Here is a 24,401-nt window from a genome sequence, read left to right as displayed (position 1 = left end):
ACAAATAAATAAATGAGGGGAAAAGAGACAAATTTCCCGCACAGGAGAACTCCAAATAATTTACACAGATACTCCACCCTTAAGGACAGGAAGCGTAACTACCCACTTCTTGAGTGTGGGCTTTGCACAAGTGACTTCCTTCCACAGAGTACAGCATGGAAAGAGAGGGAAAAGGAGAAACTTGAAAAACACTACCTCCATCACATGCTCAAGCTCAACATCAACGCCACTAAGTCATGTACCCTTACTACAATGTGCAGTAAATGACAATTAATCTCTGTGGTCTTCCTCCCCAAAACCTAAAACCCCATCCTAATTATGACAAAAATATGAGCCAAATACTAATAGAGGGACATTCTACAAAATGCCTCAACAATACTCCTCAAAACTGTCAAGGTCATCAAAATCAAGGTAAGTTGAGAAATTGCCACAGCCCAGAGGAATCTAAAGAAACATGAAAACTAAATGTAACGCGGAACCCTGGATGGGATCTTAGAACAGAAAGAGGACATTAGGTAAAGTCAAAGAACATATGAATAAAGTATGGATATTAGTTAAAAATAACATATCAATATTAGTTCATTACTTATAGTACATATACCATACTACTATAGGTGTTAATAATAGGGGAAATTCGGTGTGGGGCATAAGGGAACTTTCTGTACTACCTTTGTGATTTTTCCATAAAACTAAAACTATTCCAAAAAACAAAGTTCATTTTAATTTTTTTTAAGTTTATTTATTTATTTTGAGAGAGAGAGAGAGAGTCAGAGAGCACAAGTGGGGAAGGTGCAGAGAGAAGGAGAGGCAGAATCCCAAGCAGGTTCCACACCATCAGCACAGAGCCTGATGCAGGGCTCGAACCCACAAACCACGAGATCAGGACCTGAGCCGAGATCAAGAGTCAGATGCTTAACCGACTGAGCCACCCAGGCACCTCTGAAGTTCATTTTAAAAAAGAAAAAGACTGGGAACTCACTCTCTGCTTTAAGCATGACTGCCAGATTTTCCCATCTGTTAGGGAATTTTCTTTACTTTCCAGTCCCACACCTTGCTTTCCGCAGCACACGTGATCTCTCTCAACCCTGTTCTTCCTCCCCAGCCTTCCTTTTGGAGGGCAGCTTCCAACGTTGTGTGAAAGCCTGGAATGAATTAGAGGAGTTTCTCTCACCTCTCCTGCCCCGTCCCCATTCCTTGGGGACTGGAAGCATCGAGTTTTCCATTAGAGTAGTTCCAGACTCTTGGGGGGAGGTCATCTCCAGCTGTTTCCCTGCTTTCAGCCCTCCTCCATAACTGAAAACCTGGGGTGCTTCTGGGGAGTTTCTCTCATCTCTCCAGGTCAACCCCCTGCTTGCTGAGGGTAGTTGCTGTGCACTAGGGGGAGTTCTGTGGGCCTCGGGTAGGGTCTCTGTCAGCTTCACTTACTTGGTCCAGGGGTGTGGTTCATTACCCCTGAGCATTCAGGGAAGACCTGTAGGTGAGAGCTGGGGCCAGGTGCAGACTTGCCCTTTGGTATAAGAGCAGCCGGGGCTCCTCAGGATCCTAGCCCATCCACACTAGCCCATCCACACCAGCCCGCACCAGCCCACCCTGCCAAAGTGTGGCTGGTTTCTCCTCTCCCCTCATCTGCTGCTGGAAGGTTCCTCCTCTGTGGGCTGTTCTATCCCAGAGCAGCAATGGGTTTCTTCTCTAGTGTGAAGCTTTCATTACTTTCTGGAGTTTGGTTCATTTAGGTTTCCTTGTATCTTCAATCTCTTCCAACTGAGCCAGCCAGGCACCTCCAAAATACAATGCTTTTTACAAGAGACCTTGGGAGGGGCTCCTGGGTGGCTCGGTAGGTTAAGCGTCCGACTTCGGCTCAGGTCATGATCTCACGGTCCGTGAGTTCGAGCCCCACGTTGGGCTCTGTGCTGACAGCTCAGAACCTGGAGCCTGTTTCAGATTCTGTGTCTCCCTCTCTCTCTGCCCCTCCCCTGTTCATGCTCTGTCTCTCTCTGTCTCAAAAATAAATAAACATTAAAAAAAATTTTTTTTTAATAATATAAAAGAGACCTTGGGAATTAAACTTAGGGAAACTTATCAGAAAGAATAGAGAATAAAATAGATGATAATAAAAATAAATAAATAAATAAATAAATAAATAAATAAGGAAATTGGAAGTCCAGTCAAGATAATTTAATATCTGTATAGTAGAGGCTCTAGAGGAAAAAAAAGTCAATTAAATAATTCAAGAAAATGTCCCCAAGTTAACTAATGTAAGTTTGCTAACTGAAAATACAGAATGCCGTCTATGACCATACCACCCTGAATGTACCCGATCCCGTCTGAAAACACAGAATGCACAGCATAATGGATTACAAAAGTACACTTATACTAAAGCATATCTTTTTGAAATGTCAAAGCAGTAGAAACAAAGAGAAAATCCTACAAGCTTCCCAAGATGGAAAAATAGGTTACAATGGGTGAGGAGTTAATGATTTCAAACTTTCAACAGCCACAGTATAAGCTAGAAGACAGTGGAATAAAATCATCAAAATTCTGAAAGCAAATGATTCCAGTCTGACAATAATACACAGCCAAACTATTAATCAAGGTTGAGAGAAAATTTAAGGCCCTTTCAGACATGCAACGTATCGAGTAATATGTTCCTATTCCCTTTCTTCAGTGAAATGTGGGAGTGAACCGGGAAAGAAGACAACTCAGGAGAGAAGAAATAGAAGATCCAACACAAAAGAAAAGAGAACCCCTGGAATGATAGCTGGGCTCTCAGAAAATAGAAGCTACCCCACACCAGAGCACCTTGCCCTGGGAGGCATTTCTTCAAGATGACGACGCTAACAGAATAAATGATGTGAGAGAAAACAGAACTTTGGGCAACTGGTAGAAATTTTTGAGTTGAGTTAGTGGTGATAATGACCCAGAAATTCCTATACACAAGTTATCCCCTCAACTGAAAAGTCAGGTAATGTCAGTATGTCAACGATATTACTTAAAAACCCACAGGTAAATCCCAAACAGCTAAGAGTTGAGGATAGCTACCTCAGAGAAAGGGGAATGAAGGCGGGGACTGAGAATTCGTTTGAACAATCCCTGACAAACTATTTAACTTGCTGAACTGTATAAACTTGAAAAAATATATACATAGAAAAATATGGAAGATGGGGAAAGAGTATAGAAAATCCACCTTGACAACTAAATCTGACCTCTGGAAACAAAGAAGTCTGACAAAATTGTCCCATAAAGTAAAAAATGACAAGAATGAATGAGTTTGGGTGGGGTGGGGGAAGAGTAAGAAAGAAGTAACATTACTTCCATGCTACCAAAACTCTGGTCCAATGCTCAGCATCAACAACAGAAATCCGTAAGTTTCTGGGCTCCATGTCCCTAGCCAGTAAAGTGGGCGTAACAGTATCTCTCACAGGACCACTGGTAGGCTTAAATCAAGATAATGCACATGAAGTGCTTATAGTGATGTTAGATATAAATATTATTAACACAGTTAATAATTCACTCTTCTTTAAATAACCGAAATTCTTTTTTGATATCAAATCAGCCAATTGAATTATCACAATACTGAAGAGTTTACTTGAAGAGTTACCTTGTCTACTCAAACATCAAGGCTTCCAACCCTTTCACAGATGTCTCCTAAAAAAGAGGGAGGGAGATAAACTGACTATCCAAGAGAAAGAGAAATTGTTTTAAAAAATACTTATCACACTTAAGTATTGACTGTACCAGAAAAACTACCCAGGTCACCATGCTTTATCTTACAGGTTTTCGTTGATTATGATCAATCATTCACTCACTAAGCAAGTCAGCAATTAGAATTGAAAACTTTGTACCAACTGTACATTAACTCAGTAATCCTGAGGCAAGAATTTTTCTATTTCAAAATAAGCAAAGTCTCCAACTTATGCACAGATTGTCTTCTCCAAGTTCAATTATACGCTGTTAAAAAGCTTGAGAAGCATTTTTCCAAAGAAACACAATTATGAAATAAAGTTGAGACCCTGAGCAATCACCATAGTAAGTCCATAAGTACCTAAAAACCATAGAAAAAGAAATAAAACCACTTCTTTTGTGTTCCCACAGCTAGTAAAAAAAAAAAAATAGCTCTTATTTGAGATTAGACATTATATGCCACATCTGGTTTCATTCATCTTTGTATCCTTTTAAACATAAACCATATAAAGCAAAGTAGCCGCCTTCTCTCAGGAGCTTAAAATATTTACTTAATGAATGAATACCTAGAATTAAGAGTCCAGCTTGAACCATACTCTTTCCTATGGAGAAATGCATTACAATTTCCAACTGAAGGAACATCTTCCTTTATCCTGGCAACAAGCCCAGTTTGAACACCAAGAATAATACAGTGTCAGCAGATACTCCATCGACATAATAGTCATTCCTCCTTAGAAATCATATTTTGGTCAGAGATCACTCATATTATTGCTAAGTATATAAAAATCACTAAATTGGGTTTTCCGAATATAAAACTTGACCTTCAAAACTTCCCTGATTTCTTTCCCTTTTGATAGCAGCCATCAACATTTTATCTGGAAAGGTTTTTTTCCCTAGTTTTATTGGGATTTAATTGACATATAATATTGTATTAGTTTAAGGTATACAGCATAACAATTTATGTACATATAGTGCAAAATGATCATGATAATTCTAGTTAACACCCATCACCATACAGTTACAATTTTGTTTCATCACAAATGTGATGAGAACATTTAAGATCTATTCTTCTCTTAGCAACTTCCAAACATGCAATATAGTATTTTTTTTTAAGAGAGAGAGCACATGTGAGCTGGGAAGGAACAGAGGGAGAGAGAATCTTAGGCAGGCTCCATGATGAGCACAGAGCCACACACAGGCTCGCTAGATCTCACAACCCTGATATCATGACCTGAGCTGAAATCAAGAGTTGGATGCCTAAGAGACTAAGCCACCCAAGGTGCCCCTCAATACGGTATTTTTAACTATAGTCACCATGTTGTACATTACATCCCCAGAACTAAGTTATGTTATAACTGGAAATTTGTACCTTTTGACCACCTTTACACATTTCCCCCATCCACCACCTCTGGCAATCACAGATTGGTTCTGTGTCTGGGCCTCTGGTTTTTTAATTTTTTTTTCAACGTTTTTATTTATTTTTGGGACAGAGAGAGACAGAGCATGAACGGGGGAAGGGCAGAGAGAGAGGGAGACACAGAATCGGAAACAGGCTCCAGGCTCCGAGCCATCAGCCCAGAGCCTGACGCGGGGCTCGAACTCACGGACCGCGAGATCGTGACCTGGCTGAAGTCAGACGCTTAACCGACTGCGCCACCCAGGCGCCCCTGGTTTTTTAGATTCCACATGTAAATGAGATCATACAGTATTTGGCTTTCACTTAGCATAATGCCTTCACGTTCCTTTTTTTTTTTTTTTTTTTTTGCAAACAGCAAGATTTCCTTCTTTTTTATGACTGACTATTCCAATGTGTGTGTGTTTGTGTGTGTGTGTGCGTGTGTGTGTGACACATTTTCTTTATCCACTCAGCCACTGATGGACACTTAGGTTGTTTCCATGTCCTCAGTATTATAGATAATGCTGCAGTGAATAAGGGGGTACAGATGACTCTTTTAAGATAGTGATTTCATTTCTTTCAGATATATCCCCAGAAGCGGAATCACTGGATCAAATGGTCATCCTATTTTTAATTTTTTGAGGTAGATTTTTGATTTGCAGTTTCTGTACTACTTCAAGTTAGTACAGAAGCTTATCAACTGCAAACTTAATACCATGTTCCCCAAAAATACCAAAAAAAAACCCACCCCGTATTAAAAGAAACAATATTCAAACAAAAAGATCTGATTAAAACCCAGTATTTCTGTAGCTCAAATGGAACTACCTACTCTTTGATATTTCAGAAGCAAAATAGATAAAGTTACCCAACACAATAACAAATTATTTTAGGCACCAAAATAATTGCAAAAATAACTGAAAATTATGTTAAAATTATAGAATTTAGTAAACATATCCAATATGCACAATGATACTGATTTTCATAGTTTAAAACCTGAGAGAAATTTACCTTAAAAAGAACTCCTTTAATTTTTCATTACTCTAAAAAAAACAATTCAATCTCTATAATATACCCAAACAGGAATAAAGATTAATTTATGCTAGAGAGAGAGAGAGCTCACTTCAAGCTTTTTTTTTTTTTTTTTTTTTTTATTTAAAAAAAATTTTTTTTTCAACGTTTATTTATTTTTGGGACAGAGAGAGACAGAGCATGAACGGGAGAGGGGCAGAGAGAGAGGGAGACACAGAATCGGAAACAGGCTCCAGGCTCTGAGCCATCAGCCCAGAGCCTGACGCGGGGCTCGAACTCACGGACCGCGAGATCGTGACCTGGCTGAAGTCGGATGCTTAACCGACTGTGCCACCCAGGCGCCCCAGTTCAAGCTTTTTTGAATGACTGATCATCACGTTTCTTCTTCCAAACACAAAATTCATATAGATCGTCACCTTAAATGAGATAAAGCATGGAAACTGCTTAAGCTCCAATCTAGTATCATAAATTACTCCATCAATGTTATTTCTCTTGAGTGCTCTTTCTGCTCTAAAATTCTAAACCCCCAATAAAACCAACTTACTTTATTTCTTTATAATGCTTTCATCATATGTAAATGTATGAAGGCTATCTAAATATTTGTTAGAACAAATGTAGGAGGCTGAAGACTACTTGATGATGACTACTGACAACAGAAGCAGAGACACAGGTCATGTCATCAGCTGAGGAGACAAAAGCATCCCTAGACCACCGACTACATGAACACAACTAAAGATTTTTAAGTGAGGTCTATATGTGATATTTTTGAAAAATATTTGTACATCCAAGAAAATTTAATCATAATTAATTAAATCTATGTTTACTTTCATTTCAAGAATGTTTTCTGTAAAAAGAGCAATGTGCAATGTCTCTGCATTGGTAACCTATGTAATAAAACATGAAACTCACTAAGGAAAAGCAGAGCAGGAACCATTAATGTATCACTTTTAGAGATCTATCTTTATGTGAAAAAAGTAAACATCATTAATTGCAAGCATATTCCAAACTTTTAGGAGAATTAAGTGGATTAAGAAATAAAGATTAAGAGGGCATAAAGAATTTGACACTCTTTCTATGATTTCAATATATTTTATAGGCAAATTCACACATCCATCTGGCTTGTCAGAAGGGCTGTCATAATATTCTCAGGTTAACATTTTAATAAACGTTTTTCTCATTTTTCCAAGTATCTTAGACAGCATTAAAAACTTCATAACATGATGTCACTGCTTTGGAAAAAGTCTGGTCGTTCCTCAAAAAGTTAAACATAGAGTTGCCATATGACCCAGTAATTCCATTCTAGCTATATACCAAGAAAAACTGAAAACTTACGTCCACACAAAAACTTTCACAAATGTTCATAGTAGCATCATGCACAATAGCCAAAAAGTGGAAGCAACTCAAACATCCAACTGGATGGATAAATAAAATGTGGTATATCCATCCATACAATGGAGTATTATTCCACCCTAAAAAGGAATGAAGAATTTGATATGTACCACAACAAAGACAAAACCTGAAAACCTGCAAAGTGAAAGAAACCAGACACACCAGGCAGTATATGGTACAACTCCATTTACATGAAATATTCAGAATAGGCAAATCCATAGATATGTAAGCGGATTATTGGCTGCCACAGGCTGGGAGAAAGGGGAAATGGAGAGCGACTGCTTCATGGGTACAGAGTTTCCTTTGGGGGTGATGAACAAGGTCTGGAACTAGATGTGGGGTGGCTGCACAAGACTGTGAACATCTTAACACCACTGAAACTTTTCGTTATGTGAATTACATCTCAATTAATACAAGAAACTCTATGTCACAAAAAATAGACATTGACATCCTATCAGAGAAACATGGATTATTTTGGCAGCCCTTTAAAAACCTTATGGCTGCAGGGGTGCCTGAGTGGCTCAGTCAGTTAAGCATCTGACTTTGCCTCAGGTCATGGTCTCACCATTTGCTCCAAATGGAGCCATTTGCTTTGTATACATTATTACTTATTTCAACCTCATGATACTTTACAAGACAGGTTAACTAACTTATCTAAGTTCACAACAGTAAGTTGTAAAGCCAGAATTGAAACCAAGGTCTGTTGGGCATACAACTGTTTTTGCCAAAACATTCTAAGTGTTGACTACAAAAGAATATATTTTCAGTTTAATTGGCAAACATTCATATTCTCTCCTGAACACGGTTTCCAAGTGGTTAGGAAATGAGAAAGAAAAAAGCGATTGAAAAGAACATTATTAAAGAGTAAAGTGAGGCGTCTGGAAAAACATGCAATGCATTCTGTGCCCACTATATGCCACATGTGTGCTGGCATGACCATTGAACTGTTACAACAATCCTGGGACATAAATACCGGTGTTTCATTTTTTACATAAGAGGAAGCTGAAGCTTAGAAAGTTCAAGAAGGTCCAAGTTTAAAGACATCACAAGGCACAGAACTGGGATTAGAAATCAAATTCAGTTCATCAATACATATTTACTCGGTGCTTACTAGATTTCAGGGCTAGAAGAGGCACTTAGAATAGAATATTAGAGATCCCCCCACATACAGCTCAAACCAAACCCATTTTCTTTTCACTTAAGGAGTGAGTCATTGTGAAATTGAAAAATCCCTGTAGATTTTTTCCTTTAATAGCTTTGTTTTAAATAATTATTCATGCTGGGGCACCTGGGTGGCTCAGTCAGTTGAGCGTCCAACTTCGGCTCAAGTCATGATCTCACAGTTTGTGGGTTCGAGCCCCACATCAGGCTCTGTGCTGACAGCTTTCTTGGAGCCTGGAGGAGCCTGCTTCGGATTCTGTGTCTCCTCTCTCTTCCCCTCCCCCATTCACGCTTTGTCTCACTCTGTTTCTCAAAAATAAATGAATGTAAAAAAAATTTTTTAAATAATTATTCATGCTTTGGTTAGATGTGTTAAGTACTGCCCCCTCAACTCCAAAGCTGACTGCCAGGAAAACTGAACAAACCTCTAGTAGCAAATGTAAAAATAGAAGCAATTCTGTCCTACATGCATGATTTTGAACGTACTGCTGGATGGAGAAGACCACTTTGGAAAATACACTTCACGTGTTCTGAAAGATGAATTAAACCCTTTAGCATTCTATGAAGCTTCTAAAGGTCTATCAGATGTTAAGTGACAACAGTGAAATTTCAAAAAGAACAGGATAAGTCAGCACCAGAGCTGGTTTAACATTAATAATAAGTGATCTAATAAATAGGCCTATGTTTGCCCAGTCAGGCTTTGCTTATTATGTCAGTTGGAAAGCCGGAAGGAAACTGGTTTTAACTCCCATACAACCTGTATCAGGACAACATCACTTTATCAGAAATGGAGCTGATGTCAGCATAACATCGAGACAGTTCAAATTTAAAACTGACCTTTCTTTTCTAATTGTTTTTGCAATTCAATCATAGTATAGAATTGAGGGCAAGCAACATTTACTGAGAGCTTTCTATGTACCAGACATGACATGAATCTTATTTAATTCTCACAGCCACCGTGCAAGATATTAACTTTGTCTTTTAGAGGAAGAAACAGAAGTTTTGAGAAGTGAAATAAGTTTTCTAAGGTCACACAGCTTTCAGAGAGGCAGAGCCAAAGCTCAAATTCAGATGTTAGTTATCATCATGTTCCAGAGCACTAAAAAGCTATCAGTTTCTTACCTTGTAAAGAAAATTTTATAAAAAAAAATAATAATAATAGCAGAGAAAGCAGAGTAACATAGTGATTTGGATTATAAACTGATTTAGTACCTCAAAAGTAGTATAGGGTGATGTTGCCCTATTAAAAATTCCTGGGAAGGTCACTGTGAAAGAGAATATAAAGTGCCTTAAAGTTAAAATAATAGTCTTTTAATAACATTTAAAATTAACAAATAAATATAATGCTGAATACTATCAACAGAGAATTAAGTTAAAAAAGAAAAAAAGGAAAAGGAAAAGCTCTATTCTAAAACAATGGTGTTTAAGAGACTGGACCAGTGTAGGCTGGCTTAAGGTAGCACTTCCCGGTTAACTCCATGAAAAACCAATCCCTATAAAAATATGGAAAGATAATGAGATAATATAAAGATACGGAAAGAAATGCCAGACTTAACACTAAGCCAGTCTTCTTTCCAGTTACAAATAGTACAACATAGTGCTTAAAAGTCTTCTGGAGTCAGTCTATCTGGGTTTGAGTCCTGGCTCTTCTACATACTAAGCCATGACAGTGACTTTGGGCATGTTATTTCACCAATCTGGACCTCAGTTTTCTCCTCTGTAAACAAAAGGAGGTAATTGCAGAAGACAGACTTGTTGAAAAGATTAATATATATGGGATTGTTAGAACAGAGCCTCAAAATACTAAGTACTCAATAAATGTTAAATTGTCAGTGGTAATATATCATTTCCCTGAGTCTTTACTAAGCTGCTGAAAATTGATGCTCATTATTAATCACCAAACGGGGAAGGGATATAGTATGCAGTTTCCTCTCAAAATTACATGATGGAACCCACTTTTTCGCAGTCCATCAAAAAGACTGGTTAATGTGGTTTTTTTTTTAATTTTTTTTAATGGTTATTTATTTTTGAGAGAGAGAAAGTGAGCATGAGTGGGGGAGGGGCAAGACACAGAATCTGAAGCAGGTTCCAGGCTCCAAACTGTCAGCACAGAGCCTGATGCGGGGTCACATCCACAAACCAGGAGATGACCTGAGCCAAAGTGGGACGCTTAACTGACTGAGCCACCCAGACACCCTGGTTAATGTCTTTAAAACAAAAAACAAAAAACCATACTCTGAGAAATAATAGAGAATTCCATCACTTAAATAAAATGTTAAAAAAAAAAAAAAAAAAAAACCAAGAAAACAAGATTGGTGCTTCCCAGTTGGTGAACACATCAAGGTGCTGGAAGGGTGATGGGTCCAGAATGGGCGTGGAAGTGCCGTTTCCCCCATGCCCTGCCCTACCTGTCTCTTCCATTTGGCTGTCCTTAAAAATAAACTAGTAATACCTCCTTACAGATTCCAGCACATGGATTCAGTGCCCAGAACCTATACATGTAGTGGAATGAAATACCATTTTATTTTCCATTCCATAGCCTGCATTGGCTTCAATCCGTTAAATACTGCCCCCTAAACTCCAAAGTTAACTGCCAGGAAAACTGAATAAACCTTCAGTAGCAAATGTAAAAATATAAGCAATTCTGTTCTACATGTATGATTGTAAACATACTGCTGGATGGACTGATCATCAGATCATTCATTCAATTATCCAAAATACTGTGTGTTATCTATTCAGTCATCATCCAGCCTGCGATCATCTGAATAAGAACAAAAAATGTTTCCCATCATCAAGATATGGCCATCTATGTAAGTCTCATATCCCCTGTATAGATTTAAAGTCAATATTCAGATGGTGTTCTTGCATTTGATGTTTACTGTGCCCATTTGTGAAATTTACAGTCATTGCTGGAAGTGCCAACCATGCCACCCTATCACTAAGAATTTTTCTAAGCAATATGTGTCAGGATCTTCAGAAATGCGTACAGCCTTTGATCAAACAAATCCATTTCCAAGAATCTATACTATGCAAATAAATAAAGAATACACAATAAAATTTTATGCAAATACACATATTGTAACATGGTTTAATATTCTAAAAAATTAGAAATACAGTTGACTCTTGGGGTGCCTGGGGTGGCTCAGCTGGTTGAGTGTCCGACTCTTGATTTTGGCTCAGGTCACGATCCCAGGGTCATGGGATCGAGCCCCATGTCAGGCTCCGTGCTGAGTGTGGAGCTTAAGATTCTCTCTCCCTCTGCCCCTCTCCCCCACTTGCATGCTCGTTCTCTCTCTAAAAAAAAAAAAAGAAAAGAAAAGAAATACAGCTGACCTTCAAACAAAGAAGAGGTTAGGGGCATCAACTCCCACACAGTCAAAATTCTGACCATAACTTTTAACGCCCCAAAGACTTAACTGATAGCTATTGTTGAGCTGAAGCCTTACCAATAACATAAACAGGTGATTAAAACCTACTGGTAGGTATAAAAACAGGTGATAAAATACCTACTGGTATGTAGTATGTACTATATACTGTATCCTTAGAATCAGTAGGTTAGAGAAAAGAAAATGTTATTAAGAAAATCCTAAAAAAGATAAAATACATTTACAGTACTACATTGCATTTGTTGAAAAAAATCTGCATGGGCATGCCTGGGTGGCTCAGTTGGGTGTCGACTCCTGGTTTCGGCCCAGGTCAGGATGAATCCCACATTGGGCTCTGTGCTGACAGCATGGAGTCTGCTTGGGATTCTCTCTCTCCCTCTCTCTCTACCCACCACCCCGTCCCACCCCCCACCCTACCCCTGCTAACATGTGTATGAGCTTTCTCTCACTCTCAAAATAAATAGACAATTTTTTAATCTGCATATAAGTGGACCTGCGTAGCTAAAACTTGTTTTGTTCAAGGTCAACTATACTCAGAAAGTCTAATTTTAGGGGAAGGGTTAAATACAGAGCGGTATATTCGTCATATTGTGCAATCATTACAAATGATGTTATGAAGGTTATGAATAATGCTATGTGAAAAAGCAGATTACTAGTTTAAGTTTACAGTATAAGCATAATTATTTACCTAAAACAAACAAACCAACAAAACACCAAATAATCAAAATTTAGAGAAAAACTCAATCTAAAAAGAAAGACACCAAAATACCAAGTGTGGTTGATTTGAGCCATGGGTAACCCTTCCTTCCTAACTTCCTACATTGTCCAAGTTTTCTTTACTGAGTATATCTTACTGTTAATATATTTCTTGAAAACTCAAAAAAATAAAAGGTCCAATTGTTTTTTAAGGTTGAATTTTTCTCTCCAAAATTGTCATTAACTCCTACTTGCCACCACTTGCCTTTGAGCTAAAGTTCTAATATGACAAAAGAAACAATATGAGGCAAATCAGCCTAGTGGTTAAAAAGAGTTTAAAAAATTGTGGCATGTGATTTCTTTTGAATATTATCTATTATTGTGTGAGAGGCAGAGATAGTTATACATCTAAAGAAATCATGTTTTCTGCTGGGAGAACTGTTCTTGGTTTGTATAGTGAAATCATACATACCAATTATTTCTTTTTTTAATTTATTTTCTTTCTTTTTTTAATTGAAGTATAATTAACATACAGTATTATACTAGCTTCAGATGTACAATACAATGATTCAACAATTCTATCTGTACATTACTCAGTGCTTATCAAGGTCAGTGCTCAAGAGCACACCAATATTCTTAGGGCTGCGCAAAAACACCATGCATCATGCTTCTAAGTATTCCTTGCCCCGAGGAAGTCTGAAAGCATATTTTAAATATGCCAAAAATTGGGCGCCTGGGTAGCTCAGTTGGTTAAGCACCCGACTTCGGCTCGGGTCATGATCTCGTGGTTTGTGAGTTCCAGCCCCACGTCGAGCTCTGTGCTGGCAGCTCAGAGCCTGGAGCCTGCTTCAGATTCTGTGTCTCCCTCTCTGACCCATCCCCTGCTTGTACTCTGTGTGTGTGTGTCTCTCTCTCTCAAATAGGAATAAACATTAAAAAAAATTTTTTTTAATATGCCAAAGATCAACGTAAAACCTTTGGCTTCAAGAAAGGCATTTTGGGAGAGGTAAAATTTTGAGAGTATTATTTTGCAACTTTATAATTTGACACATTTTCTAATTTTAAAAATAGACATTTAATGTGTAGCATTTCAGGTTATAATTTTTAACTTAAATATGACTTAAATACTGCTGCAATAGTATTAAATTTTTAAGTCATGAAGAAGATCATTAATCATCCTTACTGCTAGTCCCTCCTTTTGGGACTCAGAATTTTTTACATACCCCTTCAAGCTGGCGTCAGGTTTTCCAAAGGACTGATGACCTATGATTTCTCACCCCAATTTGGACTCAGGATTATCTCTACCTACCTACCCACCCCTTAGAGAGAAGTTTGTCCTGGTGAAAAGATCACATGACCACCAATCGCTTTTGCCCTGCCATGCTCCTTACCAGGGCTAGGCCTTGCCAAAGAAGAAAACACCTCCATGCTAGGGTTCTTCATGACATGCTGAGCAAAGGCCACAGATTGCTAAACATTGCTAAGCAGACCTGAAAATAATGAAGTCATCCAGTTTTGTGCATAACCAGTATCTCAGTCTGTCAGCATAAATACATTTTCCCACAAAATCAATAAAAATTTTGAGACCAGCTAAGACTACCATGTTTTTCATCATTACCACAATCATCCAAACCTAAGCCCCTCCAATTTAATTCCTCTTTGTCGCTGCACTCTGATCTCATTTCTGGTGTGTACTCCCCCTCCTCGACTAGCGCACATGTCCAATAGCTATATTTCCTGATAACCCTTTAAATGTTCCACTGTAAACAAATACCCTAAACCTTGAACCAATTTGAATAACATTCCAGCAGTCTTTCTGTCTAAACTAAAATCTGAATGCAAGCTATTCTTTCTCCTACTCAGCCAAGGTGAGGCATGGAGGTCATTCTTTATTCACCAATGCAGTTCTTTACCCTCATATAAAAGTACCTCTGTAGAGGTTTATGTCCTGTTCCTGCCTTTCTCTCCTTCTTTCTGTCATTGACTGACCTCTTGGTCACTCTCCCACGTTCACTAAAGACTTTGGAACAAAGTTCATAATCTTCCCAACCCTTGTCCTAGAACCATTCTGAGCAACTTATTTCCTCTGTAGCTGACTCCTGTTAACACCCTAGCTTTACAGTTCCCTTATCTGTTCAACCCCCGTAACCTTCACTTTCTCTCTACTTCAGAAATCTGCTCCATAACCAGCTCTTGCAGTCAGTCATAACCAGCTACTGCTCCTCCTATTTAATCTGAAATTTAACTTAATCTTAAATTCCAATATCCAGTCTCGACACTTCATATCCCAGCTGCTTTCCGGTTTCAAAAGTTACCCCCTATTCAGCTTAGCCTCAATGGCCCATTGCTTTAAACCGTATCACTGCTGAAATCCCTTGCCTCCCTTTCTGCCACACTGGCCCATTAGACGGGGACTTGTTCAACTTGTCTGCTCACTCAGGTTGCTGAGCCCTGACATGGGGGGAGAAGATCACTCATACAACTATATACACCAGAGCCATGAAATATGTGTCATTACAATTCGTCTAAGTAATCCATTCCATTAGCCCTCTCATTTCCACCAATGGTCTTCTGAAAATGCTCCCTTCTCCTCAAACTCTCCCCTACAATCACTATTTTCTTACTCGATAAACTCAGCTAATGACTTTAACCTCCCCACACTTTACTGAGAAAACTAATCAAGTGTAAGGAGGCCCCAAATCCCTCACCTACCACCCAAACACTTTTCTTCCTCAACACCATCTCTCCTTCCGCTACTCCTATGTCAGTAGAAACTATACTCCTACTCCTACTCCAGCCCTATATCTTCCCTCCATTCCCGCTAATCCTGAGGATAACATTCAGTCTCACATACTTCCTTTTTCCTGTATCAACTTCTCCCTCTCTGCCAACTTCTGTGGAGTGCATAACCATGTTGAAGTCACTCTCATCTTGATACTGCATGCCCTCTACCTACTATCCTTCTTCAAGTTTTTTTTAAAAGAATGTCTGCACTTACTGTCTCCACCTTCTCGCAACCTTTCACCCTTCATCATCAGCAATCTGGCATTTATCTCCACCACAGACGCTCCATCGATGCTCTTCTAAAGACCATCAATCAGCTCCTTGTTTGCTCAGTCCTTATGTCTGTTGACCTATTTGAGACATTTGACACTGCTGACCACTGTTCCTTAAGACTTCTCAGTTTTCATTTGACAACCGGAAACCTACTTTATGACCAGAATTGGGGATAAAATGAGGAACATGACAGAGTTAAGCCCTCAAGGAGCTTAGAGTCAAGTGGGGAAACTTCTATGATAACTCGTACTCTTCTTTCAACCTTGCAGATCACTCCTTCCTTTCTCTACTCGGTGCTCAGAGACTGACGTTCCCTCAGGACTCCTTCCTTTGCTCTTCTCACTTCCATCCTGGGATTACCATGTTCACACTGCCTACTCACTGATGACGACCAAATATATATCTCTAGTTTAGAATTCTATCCTGAATTGTGGACTCACTCATTCTATGAAAAGATATTGGTACTTCAATATCTATCTTGAGAGTACTTCTGATGTACAAAAGTTTTTAATTTTGATAAAGACAAATTTATCTACTTTTTGTGCTTCTGGTATCATATTTAAGTGTTTTTTTAAGTTTCTTTATTTTGAGAAAGAGTGCATGTGCCTAAGCCAGGGAGGGGCGGAGAGAGAGGGAAAGAGAGATTCTCAAGCAGGCTCCACACTATCAGCACAGAGCCCAATGCCAGGCTCAGTTCCATGAACCATGAGATCATGACCTGAGCCGAAATCAGGAGTTGGATGCTTAACCCACTGAGCCACCCAGGCATCCCTGGTGTCATATTTAAGAAACTGTCGCCTAATATAAGATGAAGAATATTTACACCTACATTTTTTCTAAGAGTTTTATGGTTTTGGCTCTTACATTTAGGTCCTTAGTCCAATGAAACCACAATTCTTGAAAGTTAAGAATTTCACGTGCAAGATCTAAGGGTTTTTTTTTTTTTAATTTTTTTTTTAACGTTTATTTATTTTTTGGGGGACAGAGAGAGACAGAGCATGAACGGGGGAGGGGCAGAGAGAGAGGGAGACACAGAATCGGAAACAGGCTCCAGGCTCTGAGCCATCAGCCCAGAGCCTGACGTGGGGCTCCAACTCACCGACCGTGAGATCGTGACCTGGCTGAAGTCGGACGCTTAACCGACTGCGCCACCCAGGCGCCCCTAAGGGTTTTTTTTAAATTCTAAATTAAAAAAAAAATTTTTTATGTTTTATTTTATATTTGAGAGAGACAGAGACGGAGTGCATGCAAGGGAGGGGCAGAGAGATGGAGACAGATTCTGAAGCAGGCTCCAGGCTCTAAGCTGTCAGCACCGAGCCCAACGAGCGCAACGTGGGGCTCAAACTCACAAGCAGTGAGATCATGATCTGAGCTGAAGTTGGATGCTTAACTAACTGAGCCACCCAGATGCCCCAGGGTTTTTTTAAGTTCTAAAACCCTGACTTTCAGCACCACAGACCAAAGCAAGAAAACTTTCCTGGTAGAGTTTATACTGTAAACTACAGCATAGAGGAAGTAGGAGGTGCTGGCGTAAATGCAATTCTCCCACAACAATTGAGAGGACATAAAAACCTGAAGGAGGAGTACGGAGAGAAAGGGGAGCTAGAAAATAGTTAAAAGTTTGGAATTCTTCCTATCCCATCTGCGACTATGTCTTGGGGCGAGAAAGGGTAAGAAAATGTTTGTGGGTAAGGACTCAGAAGATAACTGCCTTTCCCTTTTGCAAGTTATGGTCCAGGGAACTGTATGTCTTTTAGCAAAAACCTCGCATCTGCCACTATATTAATGTGGTAGGTCAGTAACAGCCAAGGACATGCTCATACTATATTCCTGAAAAGCTGCCTCAAAGACCCAAGCACACCAGCATGCTGTAGAAACCATTAAGAAGTTTGTTTGGGGCCACTGGGCCCAAAAGAGCCCAGAATTAGGGTGGGTCCAGCACACACAGACCTGCTGACCAGAGGTCAGTAGTAGCAGGGACATCAGCTTCAGACACAGCACAGCAGGCAGTGCCAATCAAGACTAAGCCAGCCAAGGTATAGCTCAGCAATGGCCAAAGTCAGAAAATGGCACAAAGATGAGATGCCCCCTCCTCAATGCCAGGAAAAATTATAAAGCTTCTCTACCAGTAGCCCCAACCCAGAAGAAAAAAAGGAGAGCTATGTGGAAAACTGAATCCTTGTAGAATGAAGCACAAAAAAATAAAAAGCTGAAAACACAAAAAGAGTAGGTAAGAAACACAGAAGATAAAGTGAAGGAGGACAGAATGGGGTAGAGACAGTATTTGAAGAAGTAACAGTTGAAAATGTTCTAGAACCTAAAGGGGCCCCTGGGTGGCTCGGTCAGTTAAGTGTCTGACTTCAGCTCAGGTCATGATCTCACGGTTCGGTTCTTGAGTTTGAGCCCTGCATTGGGCTCTGTGCTGACAACTCAGAGCCTGGAGCCTGCTTCTGATTGCGTCTCCCTCTCTCTCTGCCCTTCCCCCACTTGTGCTCTGGCTCTCTCTCTCAAAAATAAACATTAAAAAAGAAAAAGAAAAAAGAAAAGAAAATGTTCTAGAACCTGAAAAGATTTGCATCTCCAGATTCAAAAATCGCAAAGACAAATATACAACAGAAGATATCAGTAAAGCCAATAAACTAGTCAAATGAAGAGACACACTGTCTGCTGAGCTGCCTCCCTAATCTCTTGCCATTTCTTCTTCTGCCTCTCCCTCCCTCCCCAACAGACCTACACATGCACACATTCTAGCCACAATGAACCAAGGTGCAGTTACCTAATGCATATCATTTTGATCAGGCTTTTTTGGTTTAAAAAGACATTTCGACCAGCTCTGTAAGTGGGGAGGATATTATTAAGAGACACATGGATTAGAAATAAAACTAAAATTGGAAAGCCATCCTTCTGACCAAGTCACATCACAGGTTTCTGGCCAGCATTTAGACTGGACATGGTTGGGTATCTATCTGCCCAAAAGGCTGTCAGTCATCTGTAACCTGAGGAACAGGATGAAGGTCACAGGGTACCAAACGTGACCATCAGAAAGAGCTGAGCTAAGAACACAGATCACGAATAAGATCAATAGTACAGCTCCAGGTAATTCAGCAAAAAGCATGTTGGTCAATATGACAATTTGGCTAACATGACAATTAAAAAAAAAAATCAATCTGTACCAATGCTAATTTCTTAATTTTGATAAATGTATTCTGGCTATATAAGATGTTATCATTAGGGGAAAATGGGTGAAGGGAACTCTGCAGTATCTTTGCACCTCTTCTATATATCTAAAATTATTTCTAAAGAAAACTTATTTCAGAACAAATTATTATTAGCATAATCACTTCAAAATAAAAATAAAATTTAAGAAGTGGAAAAAATGAATAGATCTAGTCATTGTTTTTTCAACTGTTAGTATCTTAAAATATATCCTGGAGTGCTTTTATGTGCCTAGATACCGATTTTTAAGCATTCTTCTTTCCTATTTCAGAATTTTCAGGTCTTAATCTACTCTGTAAAATTCAAATTCAGGGGTGCCTGGATGGCTCAGTTGGTTAAGCGTCTGACTTCGGCTCAGGTCACGATCTCTCACGATTTGTGAGTTTGAGCCCCGCATCAGGCTCTGTGCTGACAGCTCAGAGCCTGGAGCCTGTTTCAGATTCTGTGTTTCCCTCTCTCTCAGCCCCCATTCACCTTGTCTCTTTCTCAAAAATAAACATTAAAATTTTTTTTAAATATGTATATCTAAAAATAATAATAATAAATAAAATAAAATAAAATTCAAATTCAGAGTCAGGCTGGGGGATTGGTGGGGGGCCAGGGGTAAAAACAGAAGAAAAAATAAATAAAAAATCAAATTCAGTTTTTGCCAGTTATTACTATTTTAACTAATAACTATAGAGAAAACTTAGGAAGATTTAAGTGTTTCATCATGAGAACCAATATGAGAAAAAGTGACTTGGATTAGAAATGACATGAGTCTGCAGAAATAGGTTAGGAATAAATGTAACTATCCCTTGTTGTCCCATCTGTTATGTTTCTGAGTTCAGACAGCAGATCTTGGATCAGCGAGGAATGCCTGTAGTTGAAAACGCACAGTCATTGCAGACTGATGGGGCAGTCTTCCTATTATTTTCATAGGCACACTTTTAAATTTTTCTCTAAGAAAGTGTTAAAATAAATGACAACCATAAGAGGTAAGGAACTGGACTTTCTCAAGGTTCAGGTCTTTTAGTTTTTTGCTTTTTTTTTTCAATTTAATTTTTTTCTAGTTACTTTCAAGCCAAGTGTGATTATTTCTCTCATGTTTCCTTCACTTTTTTTGGTGTTTGTATTGCATAAGAAAAGAGGCATGGCAATATGAAATTACACAAGATAGTCAAAGTCTGTCATTCTTTAGAATACTTATTAAAATACACCAAACAATTGTTATTCAAAAATAATTCCATTTTATATCTGACCTAGAAAAAAACACATGAAGGTATGGATAAATACCTGCTTTCAAAAGAGCCTTTCAACACAACTTCCCTCGCTCTTGAAGTCCTGACACCTCTCCTGTCTCTGTATCAGCACTTTTGCACTGATACACTGCTACACACTGGTACTTCATTTTTTTTAATTTTATTTATTTGCTTTGAGAGAGAGAGAGAGAGGGAGGAGCAGAGAGAGAAGGAGACAGAATCCCAAGCAGGCTTCATGCTGTCAGCGCAGAGCCCGATGACAGGCTTTGAATTCACAAACCGTGAGATCATGACCCGAGCTGAAGTCGGACGCTTTACCAACTGAGCCACTCAGGAGCACCAATACTTAATTTGTTTTTAAGCCTATTTATTTTTTTTGAAAGAGAAAGAGAGCACGGGAGGGAGAGAGAGAGAGGGAGAGACAGAATCCCAAGCAGGCTCCGCACTGTCAGCGTAGAGCCCAACCTGGGTCTTGATCCCACAAACGGTGAAATCATGACTTGAGCCAAAATTGAGTCGAACGCTTAAGAGACTGAGCTACCCAGTCACCCCAACACTTAATTTCTTTTTAAACAGCTGGCCAGAACTTCCACTGTGGGTGGCTGGTGATATCAATTTCTAGAATCTAGAAACCTTTGTGTTTCATTGGTTTTATGTGGCCCTCCAGGAATACAATGATAAAGATTCTGTCTCTGACAAGAAAATGGTGGAGGACAAATATATGTAAAGGGCATCTTTACATATCTGCCCCAAGTATCTTCAAAATAGTCTTATCCCAAACTGTGTTTCTGATACTATGTCCTATAACATAGAGGCTCCAATGAAATGGTCACTTCCGCCCTTAGCACAACAAAAGAACTTCCAGTTTCAACATAAAGGCCAGATTAGCCCTCCTGTTGACTTAAGCCACTTGCCTGTGTGTTACACCATTGACAAAAATTGCTGGTGGCAGCTTAATTTGAAGAGCTCATGAAATCATCTGAGCATTTTATATTTCATTATATTTCCCATATTGTCCCCCAGAAGCTGAGGATGGGTTTCTGTTCTGTTCTCTTATCTGGCAACACAGTAAATATTGCCTTATAAGTGTCAATGGCAAAAAAAAAAAAAAAAAATTGAGGCATAATCTTAAAACTATAATCATTATATAAAATCTCAAAGGGAACTAGACTCAGCAAATGTCTCAATGTAGAGAACATGAAACATAATGATAGTTTTCAAAGGGAACTAGAATCTGTAGATTTCTCAATGTAGATACATGAAACCACAAGCATAATTCCCAGTATTATATTTAAGAATGTTTAACCCCTCTGAAACTGTGTTTAAATTCTAAGGAAATATATTATCACAGTAAGAACACAGAGCAGGCGAGCTATTTTCTGAAGCAAATACAGCAAACACTGCTGGTTGCCAACCTCACAATTATTCCGCCTGACACCTCTTTCTTCCTTGCTGGCAGTGCCTATCTGTACCTTAGAAGTTCAAAGTGTCAGAAAGCCCTACTTCTGGCTTCCTTCACAGCAAGGGCATGGCATATAACCCATTCCTAGCTACTGAGGCCCTCCTGAAAGAGCTGAAGCTGGCTGGCAGGCTTTTGGAAAAGATTTTCTTTTTCATGTTTATTTATTTTTGAGAGAGAGTGCATGAGCAGGAGAGGGGCAGAAAGAGAGAGAAGGACAGAGGATCCAAAGAGGGTTCTGTGCTGGCAGCACAGAGCCGGATGCAGGACTTGAACTCATGAATCATGAGATTATGACCTGAGCCAGACGCTCAACTGACAGAGCCACCCAGGCACCCCTGGAAAAGATGTTTTTTTTTTTAATGTTTGTTTTGAGAGAGAGAGAGAGAGAGAGAGAGAGAGCGTGTGTGTATGTGGAGGAAGGAGCAGAGAGAGAGGGAGACACAGAATTGTAAGCAGGCTCCAGTATCTGAGATGTCAGCACAGAGCCTGATGCGGGACTCAAACCCACCAACCGTGGGATCATGACCTGAGCTGAAGTCAGATGCTCAACTGACTGAGCCACCCAGGTGCCCCAAGATTTTCTGTTACCAACAAAGAAATATGTATGGGAGGAAACTGCTGTTCCTACATAGCATAGTGCTATGCTGTACATAGCACTTAGTTGTTAACTTGATGTGACCCCGGAACTGATGTAGCAAATTTACAACCATGAAGAAAGAGACCACCAACTTGCTGAATGTAACACAGAAAAGCTCTTGGTTCCCTGATAGAATCACTGAGCCCTATACCAATAACCTACGGGAATAGCCTTGCCCCCAGGCTTCTTGTTAGATTATAGTTATCTCATTTAGTTTGCAGCTTCAGTCTAAGGCACTTTTATTTGGATAATGTCCCAACTAATACAGCTAGCAAATATCTTGTTCACTTCAAGGCCAGGAAGTTAGGCCACTGCTACTTAGCTGACCCCAACCATTACCAGTGTCTCTTCCTGGATCCATACTGCCTCATTCATGTTTTTCTTTTCTACCTTTCAATAAGAGCAGACTCAATGCCATTACACTCATAGCTATGCTTCACAATAAAGTCTGTTTCTTCCGTAACTCTTCCATGATAGTCAATGAGAAGGTACTTTTTGCTTCTCTGACCTGCTTTTCAGTTATGTCTGCTTTTAACAGCATCACAGACATGTCTCAATTTTTAGTAAAAATTTTTACACTTTTTTCCTTACTATTCTAACTCCAATCCCATAGTAAGATCACAAGTGATCTAAAATTTCCAAAATGGAAATGCAAAACTTAGAATAAAGATTTGCTTTTATAAGGGGTCATCTACATAGATCAATAAATAGAGCTGAGGGGTGAGGCACCCTTTTAACATACAAGGGAAACAAAAGATCTCAATTTAAAAACAAAGAAAAGACAGAGACATAATGAATTACGTACAGGTGAGTTCAGAATCCCTTCTTAGTACAGTTAATTTTTAAGAGACCTATTTGTTTCTTGCATACTATGCTTAAAGAGATAAAGTTCCTACAATGAGTTTTTATGTTTATCCACAACATGGAAAGAGCTCTTAAGCAAGAGTTGATAAAAACCTTTGTTGAATATTATTCACCTTAACGAAACTAGACAAGTAGATATAAGTGACATTTAATTTATTAGGAAAAAAGTTTTTTTAAGAGGAAAAAAGACTACAAACTCAGATCCTTTTCTTGGATTTTGTTTACTGTTTTTTGCTTACTAAAAAAACATGCTCACTAAAGGGGAAAAATGAAAATGACAAACTTTTCTGAAAATCAATTAGAAACACAAAAGCAAGTATCAGAAAAAATTTTCCTGAAAATTATAGCACAACGGCTTGAAAAACAATCCATGATGCACCCAAATTAAACAATATTGGAAAAAAAAAAAAAACAGAATTAGAGAATACTAATTTTCAACCAAATTGATGCTTAAGCCAAACTGTTATCATGATCAAACTGCTTTCACCCAGAATGTATGCTACCCTATATTCTCAAATCATTGTCTCATTTACCTTCAGGCCTTTGCATTTGGTGTTCCCATAACACAAGGTTCTCTTCTCTCCTCACACTCAACTGGCTGATTAATGAAGTACTAATAAGCACTTGTGTAAAACCTCTTGAAATATAGGGCGCCTGGCTGGATCAGTCACTAGAGTATGCAACCCTTGATTTCACGGTCATGAGTTCAAGCTCCATGCTGGGCATAGAGCTTACTTTAAAATAAAATAAAAATAAAATAAAATAAAATAAGGTACAGTAAAGTAAAATAAAATAAAATAGGAGTGCCTGGGTGGCTCAGTTGGTTAAGTGTCTGACTCCAGATTTCAGCTCAGGTCATGATCTCAGTTCATGAGCCCACATTGGGCTCTGCACTGACAGTGTGGAAACTGCTTGGGATTCTCTCTCTCCCTCTCTCTTTGCCCCTCCTACACATGCAGTGCACTCCCTACCCCTCAAAATAAATAAACATTTAAAAAATAAAATAAAATGTTATCACAAAATAATCTTAAAAAAAACTATTAAAATTAGAAAGATAGTGACCTAATAAAAGAGACATCAAATTCTTTAGTTCCTTGTTTAGAAGCTCTCATTTAAACTTTTTCTTTAAGTTGTATTTATTTATTTTGAGAGAGAGAGAGAGAGCAAGTAGGGGAGAGGCAGAGAG

The 24,401-nt window shown here is 38.9% G+C and overlaps 1 protein-coding gene across 8 annotated transcripts in view; it reads right to left on the bottom strand.

Annotated features, from left to right (window-relative positions):
• Positions 1-24,401, bottom strand: part of SHLD2 (shieldin complex subunit 2) — a 94,004-nt gene that overhangs the window by 64,287 nt on the left and 5,316 nt on the right. For 3 of the 8 annotated variants that reach the window (XM_027062483.2, XM_027062485.2, XM_027062486.2), the window contains exon 2: positions 15,737-15,872. The exons of 1 other annotated variant lie outside the window; for it this stretch is intronic. In XM_027062483.2, the coding sequence (XP_026918284.2) occupies positions 15,737-15,773 (37 nt within the window). In that variant the 5' untranslated portion in view covers positions 15,774-15,872. Of the gene's footprint in view, positions 1-979; positions 3,555-3,598; positions 3,646-7,438; positions 7,576-15,736; positions 16,686-24,401 lie in introns of those variants that run through there. 4 more of the 8 variants (XM_053207456.1, XM_053207457.1, XM_053207454.1 and 1 more) reach the window with 4 other exon arrangements.

The sequence above is a fragment of the Acinonyx jubatus genome, chromosome D2, assembly GCF_027475565.1.
Source record: "Acinonyx jubatus isolate Ajub_Pintada_27869175 chromosome D2, VMU_Ajub_asm_v1.0, whole genome shotgun sequence".
In the NCBI taxonomy this organism is placed as follows: Eukaryota; Metazoa; Chordata; class Mammalia; order Carnivora; family Felidae; genus Acinonyx; species Acinonyx jubatus.
Note: the sequence above shows the minus strand (reverse complement) of the source record. Positions and strands in the feature narration are given on the sequence as shown.